This window comes from Labeo rohita, chromosome 17 (genome assembly GCF_022985175.1).
Source record: "Labeo rohita strain BAU-BD-2019 chromosome 17, IGBB_LRoh.1.0, whole genome shotgun sequence".
NCBI classification, from domain to species: Eukaryota; Metazoa; Chordata; class Actinopteri; order Cypriniformes; family Cyprinidae; genus Labeo; species Labeo rohita.
Genome location: NC_066885.1, coordinates 12,091,914 through 12,101,294, shown reverse-complemented (window position 1 = coordinate 12,101,294; position 9,381 = coordinate 12,091,914). Strand labels below are relative to the sequence as shown.

General features: G+C 32.6%; 1 protein-coding gene across 3 annotated transcripts in view; it reads right to left on the bottom strand.

The window, feature by feature from the left end:
- Positions 1-1,855: 1,855 nt before the first annotated feature.
- Positions 1,856-9,381, bottom strand: part of rgs7a (regulator of G protein signaling 7a) — a 63,232-nt gene continuing 55,706 nt past the window's right edge. For all 3 annotated transcript variants that reach the window (XM_051134234.1, XM_051134236.1, XM_051134235.1), the window contains 6 exons: positions 8,711-8,821; positions 8,490-8,615; positions 8,184-8,370; positions 7,990-8,079; positions 6,554-6,593; positions 1,856-2,523 (listed from right to left, as the gene is read on the bottom strand). In XM_051134234.1, coding sequence (XP_050990191.1) covers positions 6,573-6,593; positions 7,990-8,079; positions 8,184-8,370; positions 8,490-8,615; positions 8,711-8,821 — 535 coding nt within the window. In that variant the 3' untranslated portion in view covers positions 1,856-2,523; positions 6,554-6,572. The remainder of the gene's footprint in view (positions 2,524-6,553; positions 6,594-7,989; positions 8,080-8,183; positions 8,371-8,489; positions 8,616-8,710; positions 8,822-9,381) is intronic.

Sequence of the window (9,381 nt, the reverse complement as noted above, 5' to 3'; positions counted from 1 at the left end):
CATTCGTTCTCCCATTTTGTTGTTTGTGTGGTTTTGAACTCATCTCCATTTGACCACAATAAGAATAACATCCCTCTCTTGTTCCTTTTCTTCCTCTCTCAAATGCAACACACACCATCCGGATAACTAGTGTGGAGAATGTAGGAAAACACCCAAAAAGACATTTTACGCACTGGTCAGACACACATATACACAAATATTCTGGTTGAAATTTAAGTAACTAAAGTACTCAGATATCATATTCTTTACTGTATTGACAGCAGCAAACTGGACTGTTCTGTTTAGAGCTGACTGTTGGTGTTGGATAGGTTAGTTTGGACCTCAAGAATTAATGCTGTTCTCACTAAACTGACCAAATAATCAAACACAAACTTAAAGAGTCTTAAAGAAAAAGACCTGATGGATGGAGTCATTGCCCTCTTGTGGTTAAAAACGCAATAGCAACTTTATGGTTAGTATTTGGGCAGTTCACGGTATGTAAGCACTTGTTTTTCAAGTATTAATATTTAAGGAAATTCATTCATTCATTCATTCAAGCTGACACCTGCCATTTCAAAATGGCCCATTTAAAATATTTAAAATTGTGTTAAAAAAAGATAAAATTAATTAGATTAAAAAAAAGATCAGAATTACCATAAGCTATAAAAAAAAAAAAAAAAAAAAAAAAAAAAAAAAAATACAATAAAATAATAACAATTTAAATAATCATGTCGTATATGAAGTCAAAATGGCTAATATAAAAATAAAAAAGCAGCATTTAAAATATTTAAAATTGTGTTAAACAGTTTTATTTATATGCAGATAAAAAAAATGAGATAAAAAAAAAGATCAGAATTACTGTAAGCTTAAAAAAAAAAAAACCCCATAGCAACCTTATGGTTAATATTTGGCCAGTTCACATTAATCAAGTATTTTATTTTTGCAGTATTAATATTTAAGAAAAGGCATTCATTCATTCATTCATTCATTTATTTAATTTGAGTTGACACCTGGCATTTTATCCCAAAAAAAGTAAGAAAAAGTAATAAATAAATAACAATTGAAATAATCATGTAGTATGTGAAGTCAAAGTGGCTAGTATAAAATTGTAAAAAAGCATTTAAAATGTTATTTAAAATTGTGTTAACAATTTATATGCAGATAAAAAAAAAATAGATAAAAAAAAAAAAGATCAGAATTACCGTAAGCTTAAAAAATAAAAAACAATAGCAACCTTATTTTGTCCAGTATTTTTCGAGTTGACAACTGGCAAAAAATAAATAAATAAATAAATAAATAATAGAATAATAATAGAATAACTGAAATAATCATGTTGTATATGAAGTCAAACGGCTAGTATAAAAAAATTTAAAAAGCATTTGAAATGTTATTTAAAAATGTGTTAAATACAGTTTGCAGATCAAATCAGATAAAACAAAAATAATTTACCAAAAAAAATATAGGGTCATCAATTTTATGTTTTTTTTTAAACAATTATATGAAAGATATTTATATATTATTAATTTTAATCATTATTATATATATTTTTTAATAATAAAAGTAATAGTCATTTATTTTAAATACAGTATAAATAAAATTATACGTTATATATATATAAAAACTTAAAATCCTGCTCTCTGACCACCGTGTACATAAATATAAAGAATAATAAAAACACTAACAAGTATAACCTAAATTCAAAGCATTCTGGAGCTTTGGTTTTGGTCCTCGTATTAGACTGGAAACTGACAGTACCAATGGAATGAGCACATGATGCAAAACTCGAACGTGCGTTCCTTTTCTCTCCCACTGTGTGACAGCTCTGAATAGTCGCGAACAGCTGTACAGGTTGCGCAGTGAAAGAGAGATCAGTGCATGACTTTCGAATAAAGGACTGACTTTAATACATCTTCAAGTAAAAGTGTTTACACATGGTATAAAAAAATAAACGGAGGGAGCCAACAAAGAACCGACGAGACAGATTGCAAGACCAGTCGCTTTCAGATATATCCCATGCGACTTCACATGTGCGATAAGCAAACGTGTGCTAAATCCTTTATAGTGCAATAAAATCAATGCAAAAAGAGATGAAAGGTGAGTAGGAAGAGATCATCTCTGTGTCTAAAGCTTCTTGATTTTATACAATGTGCCTATGCTGTTATATTTAACTGTGGTTATGACTTTAAATTTTCTGGATTTGACATCATTTGATCGGTCTACAGTTGGAGACAGTCCTGACAGACAGAAGAGGAGAGGAGAAGATCATTTTCCTCTTTTGAAAGACATTGCTGCATTTCCCAAATATTAGAAGTCCATGTCTAACTGTCTTAAAGACTGAAACTAGCAAGTAGCAAGTAGAAACTGATGTAAAAATTCAGTCTCTTGGACATGCATGTGATTTGGTCCGTTGTCCAGGATATCTGGGGTTCTGGACCAATCAGACGACAGAGATGAAGATGACAGCGTCCTCATCCTTAGTGGATTGTTTGAGGCTCAGCAAGATTGGACGACAGCAGGCAGCCTCTTTGATATCAGAGATTTTCCCTGAAGCACAAAACAAATAGAACAAAGAGAAAGACAAAGGATTTTAAATGGTATTGGGCAGTGACAACAACAGACAAAAGATCTTTGAGCATGCTAAACAGAAAATTACTCCTGTCAGTGGGTCAGTTACACAAATCTGTATCTGGAAGGGAGGGTCATTTTAAGATGGACACCTTATGACAGCATACGCAATACAAACAACTTCAATGTTGAAAGTTCACCCAAAAAAGAAAATGATCATTTATTCACTGTCATGTTATTCCTTGGGGAAGCCCATGTCCACCACTGAATAAAATTTAAAAAAGGAAATTGTGAGTTTACATCTTGCAATTTAAACATAAACTTACAACTGTGAGTTATAAAGTCAGAATTGTGGGATATAAACTTGCAATTTGTGAGAACTAACGTCAAAATTCTGCATTTTTTTCTTCTCAAAATTGCGAGTTTATATCTCGCAATTCTGCCTTATTTCCCTGAACCGATAAACTCGCCATTTTGAGTATTAAAAGTTAGAAAAGTTAGAATTTCGCAATCCTGAATGGGGAAAAAAGACTGATATTTTCTCAGAACTGCGAGTTCGTATCTCACAATTCTCAATAACTCACAATTGTGTGTTTTAAAGTCTTAACTGCAAGATACAAGCTCACAATTCTGACTTTTTTTCCTCAGAATTGCGACTTTCTACCTCATTGTGACCTTTTTTCTCAGAATTGCAAGTTTATACCTCACAATTGTGACTTTTTTTCTCAGAATTGCAAGTTTATATCTTGCAACTGTGACTCTTTTCTCAGAACTGCAAGTTTATATCCCACAATTCTGATTTTTTCCCCTCAGAATTGCAAGTTTATATCTAGCAATTGTGACTTTTTTTCTCAGAATTGCAAGTTTCTATCTCGAAATTGTGATTTTTTTCCTCAGAGTTGTTTATGCCTCACAATTGTGACTTTTTTCTCAGAATTGCAAGTTTATATCTCGAAATTATGATTTTTTTCCTCAGAGTTGAGTTTATACCTCACAATTGTGATTTTTTTTTCTCACAATTGCAAGTTTATATCTTGCAACTGTGACTCTTTTCTCAGAATTGCAAGTTTATATCCCGCAATTCAATTTTTTTCCCTCAGAATTGCAAGTTTATATCTGGCAATTGTGACTTTTTCCTCAGAATTGCAAGTTTATATCTAGCAATTGTGACTTTTTTTCTCAGGATTGCATGTTTATATCTGGCAATTGTGACTTTTTCCTCAGAATTGTGAGTTTATATCTAGCAATTGTGACTTTTTTTCTCAGAATTGCAAGTTTATATCTAGCAATTGTGACATTTTTTCTCAGGATTGCATGTTTATATCTGGCAATTGTGACTTTTTCCTCAGAATTGCAAGTTTATATCTAGCAATTGTGACTTTTTTTCTCAGGATTGCATGTTTATATCTGCCAATTGTGACTTTTTCCTCAGAATTGCAAGTTTATATCTAGCAATTGTGACTTTTCTTCTCAGGATTGCATGTTTATATCTGGCAATTGTGACTTTTTCCTCAGAATTGTGAGTTTATATCTAGCAATTGTGACTTTTTTTCTCAGAATTGCAAGTTTATATCTGGCAATAGTGACATTTTTTCTCAGAATTGCAAGTTTATATCTGGCAATAGTGACTTTTTCCTCAGAATTGCAAGTTTATATCTAGCAATTGTGACTTTTTTTCTCAGGATTGCATGTTTATATCTGGCAATTGTGACTTTTTCCTCAGAATTGCAAGTTTATATCTGGCAATTGTGACTTTTTTTCTCAGGATTGCATGTTTATATCTGGCAATTGTGACTTTTTCCTCAGAATTGTGAGTTTATATCTGGCAATTGTGATTTTTTTCCTCAGAATTGCGAGTTTATATCTTACAATTACGACTTCTTTCTCATAACCGAGTAAATACCTAAATTGTGACATTTTTTTCCTCAGAATTGCGAGCTTATACCTCACACTTCTGACTTTTTTCCTCAGAATTGGGAGTTTATACAGTACCTCCCAATTGACCTATCAGTAAGCCCGGCCCCCTTAGTTACGGTTGCTCACTCTGACAAACAAACAGAGTTGCTGTCTTACAGTGGCAGCTGTCAGTGTGAAAGCCTTGTCCCAAGATGTTTTTAAGAAATTGTCCTTGAGGGATATATAAAAGATATTAAGATAAATATGTAATAATACAGAGCACAATGCAAATGGGAAAACACTCATGTTACGTTCGTCACAATCACAGTGACAACATCCCAGATCAGTGGTATTCATATACCGCAGTGTTATGAATTATTAAATTAAATTAAATTAATTTACATTTAACCAGTTTAATATGGAGAGGCACTGAAATGTAGAGCTTCGTTTATGTGTTTTTGACCTACACTGTATATGACGTGAGAACATTTAGCGATTTAGGTTTGTACATCAGCTTGGACTCTCTAACTTTAACGTTAGCTAGTTTTAGCTAGAGATGCCTTGCTGAAGCACGAGATGACATTAACGTTCTGCTTGAGCAGATGAAAACTGTAACTTAATGAGAGTATGACAACCAGAAAATGAACGTTTTCGTCTTTATTGTGATTGGGGTTGAATGCCTAGGGACATTTTTCTCTGTTTTGGTTTAGAAAATGGAATGAAATAAATTCCATTGCCTATCCTCTCGGGATACCTGGAATCACTGTTACAAGTACCCCAGGCACACTGTTTTCCATTTTTGTAGCATAAACACCATTAAACCGATGAAAGCTTTGGATCTTCCAATGTTTCTCTATGGTGCTGAAACCTAAAGATGTCCGAGTTCTGTTCCTCGTGCAACTGATATTCAACTGCCATTGGCTCCTTTGTGTTCGAGGGGAGAGGCTTACTGATAGGTCAGCTGTGACATTTTTCTTCAAACTGTGAGTTTATATCTCGTACTTTTGACTTTTTCTCAGAATTGCAAGTTTATATTTTGCAATTCGTTTTTTTCCCCTTAGAATTACAAGTTTATAGCTCACATATATGACTTTTTTCACAGAACTAACTTTTTCTCAAAATTGCAATCTTATATCTGGCAATTGTGATTTTTCTCCTCAGAATTGCGAGTTTATATCTCAAAAGTATGACTTTTTTTCCTCAGAATTGTGAGTTTATATCTCACATTTATGACTTTTTCACAGAACTGAGTTTATACCTCACAATTGTGACTTTTTCTCAGAATTGCAAGTTTATATCTTGCAATTAGTTTTTTTTCCCCCTCAGAATTGCAAGTTTATATCTGGCAATTATGACTTTTTTCCTCAGAACTGCAAGTTTATATCTCACATTTATGACTTTTTTTACAGAACTGAATTTATATCTCACAATCGTGACTTTATAACTCACAATTGCCAGTTTATATCTCACAGTTTTAAGAAAAAAACTTAGAATTGTAAGATTGGAACTGTGAGAGAAAGTTACCTTTTTTTTATTTTATTTTATTTTTTTTTTTATTCAGAAATGGGCATCCAACTTTCTGCTGTGAGGAAATTTTTTGTTTTCCACTATAACTCTCAGATATTAAACAGAAAATATAATAAATTAAATATTATATTTTGGTCTGTTTAATACTTGCAACCATATCAGTTCTATATTTTCAAAGTTGGAATTTAAAAAAAGTTTTTTTTTAAGTGTCTTATGCTCACCAAGGCCTGATTTATTTGATCAAAAATACAGTAAAAACAGTAACATTCCGAAATACTATTACAATTTAAAATAACTTAAAACTTCTCAACTGTAGAGTACAATATAAAATAGACCTGGAATATCTTACAGCTATATGGATGACCTTTATGTTATTTTTGGAGCCCAATCTCCTTATTTACTTTAATTGTATGAAAAAAAAAAAGAGTTGCTTGGACATTCTGCCTAACATGCCTATTTGTGTTTAATGGAGAAAAAAAAATCTCTATATATTTTATTTTTGGGTGATTCCTTCAACAGAATGTTCGACTACTCCTACAAACATGAACAGGGGTAACACATACAGGTAGAGGAAAAGTAGGGTTACCTGGAAGCAATGCCTTCCTTCAAAACAAGTTCTTACTTTTCTGTGGACAAGATAGAGAAAAGTGAACAGGTACACATTTTGGCAGCTGTTGCAGCAGGAGACCAAAATGCTAAATCATGCAGAGAGTGACAAACCACAAATACTGTAAACACTCAAGTTAACCCTGATGGAACTGTCATGACAACATGATTTAACGTGACACTACAAGGTTCAGGGATGGGACAAAGCACCAGACAAGCTTCATCTGACCAGAGCTGCTGTCTGATTGGTCAGGTAAGCCATCAGAGGGGGCGGAGCCACCACCACTTACCACATTACGAGTGAACTTTTCAAATGAGGTTCTGCGATCCTGTATGCTTCCCAACTTTAGTCAACAAGATGAAGAGTGAAAAAAGGGACTACAGCATGGTGTGTATGTGTTTCTTGTCCATCTATTTGTGTCAATTCAGATGTATCATATTTAAAGGGATAGTACACCCAAAAATAAAATTTCTGTCATTAATTACTCACCCTCATGTCATTCCAAACCCATAAGACCTTCACTCATCTTCAGAGCACAAATTAAGATATTTTTGATGAAATCTTTGAGCTTTCTGACTACCACGTTTGTAGGATTTTTGCTTTCTATGCTGGGTCAGAAAGCTCTTGGATTTCATCACAAAGATCTTAATTTGTGTTCCGAAGATGAATGAAGGACTTACAGGTTTGGAACGACATGAGGGTAATGAGAGTAATTAAAACAAAATTTCGTTTTTTGGGTGAACTATCTCCTTATCTATCAGAATTAATCACTTTTTTGAACTGCATTTTAAAATAGAGACTTTGGTTTCTAACAAATATAATATTTCTCCAAATAATATTGTTTTACAATACTTTCATTTGTCTGCTGTTATTAAAATAAAGTTATTATAATCATAATGTTTATCAAAACTGACCCACATCATCCCATCCTAGCCTAATCCCCAAATAAACTTTTTTTATTCTAGGAAGTGTGTTTTTGTATTTGAAAACAGCAGGACAAAATAATTTAAAAGAATGCAGGGTCTCAACACTTATTATTTGTGTTATTTAAAGATACATTCACATGCACTACCATTTAAAAGTTCAGGTTCAGTTAGATTTTTTAAATTTATTTTGTTATTTTTTTTATTAAATTTGTACTTTATTTTTTCCACAAAAATATTATGCAGCACAACTGATTTAAATACTGATGATAATAATAATAATCATAATGTTTCTGAAGGATCATGTGACACTGAAGACTGGAGTAATGATACTGAAATTTCAGCTTTGTCATCACATGAATAAATTATTAATTACAGTTTTAAATATATCAATGTAAGAAAGAGTTATTTTTAATTATCAATCCCAATGGTAGTGTACCTGTACGTTTACCAATCAGGGCATTCTTAGTCAAATTACTTAAAATGTTTTACCTTTTTCTTAGCCTGCAGAAGCTCCTGATAGGCACTGGATCTAATAAACCGGCTGTAAGAGTCACTCTTCATCAGCTTATAGATGTGTTCCTGGAAGACACACATTTACAGTACATTTGCATGTTTATAAACTTTTTAAATATCAATTGTAATCAGCTATTTTCATTAAAACAATAATGTGTGTAGCTGCTCACCTGTGCATCCTCAAAAGCGTATCGTCCGGGGTCTTTGACATTCTGTGTTGTTTTGTCGTAGCTCTTTGAATCAACATTAATGGCACTCGGAGCTCCGGGAGCCAAAAACTCCTCCCAGATCTCCTGCACCCGTGTTGGGACCTCACGGATCGGCCTCCTCTTTAACTCCTGCACTGCCAGCCAGAATCTGAGTTTTGGATAACAAAAAAAAGAATGAATGAGAATAAAAAAATAGTTGAAAATCTGGCTGTGTTGTAGTACTCCTCACCCGCCAGCAGGGGGCATAAAGGGGAAGTGTAGATGTACCTAAGGTTTTCCGAGCTAAATTCAGACTCCAGGAACTTGAGGAACTGCTCTCTCCCAACAGGATCTTTCAGCACCTCATCGATTCCAAATCCCCAACGTCTAACTCTAGTCTGACCGGGTTCCTTACTGTTTACACATACACACACAAAACACATTATACATACAGTACACATTTATCTATTAAGACAATAATATTATTCAGTTTGTATGTCTGAAACAACCTGGCCTCCATCTCCCAGAGCGTTGTGTCATCTGATATCCAGGGGTTGGATGGATCAGGAGTGGATAGGAAGGGGTCATAGTCTGAATACTGTTCAGTATAACTCAGCAAACTACCAAAAAAAAAAAAAAAAAAAAAAAAATTCACGAAAACAAAGTAAGAAATAAAAGAAAGGAAAAAAGAGGTAGAAAAATTGTGATATTTATTAGTTAAACAGTAAAACAGAATACCAAAACACTGTAGCAAACTAATCATGTGACTCTACCCACCCTCTGTGAATTTCTACCCACATTTCTACTAACAAATAACCAAGAAAGCAAATACATGGGTGTTGGGTAATTATGTATGTATGTATTTATTTATGAATGTATGTATGTATGTATGTATGTATGTATGTATGTGCTTCTCATGAAAAAAAGTAACTTTTTAAATGTTTTTATGAAAAGTAATGAAGAAGTAAAAATAATAAATAAATAAATATACAATTAATTATTTTTTAATAAATAAATTATTTTTTATCAACTTTATACATAATGCAACAACACAGTGGTTGTGTGTATGTGTATATATATATATATATATATTCCTAGAATGGGAAAGTTTTTATTTATATTATAAATAATTTATTTTAGATTTTATTTTAATTTTTTTAAAATTAATTTATTATTAAAT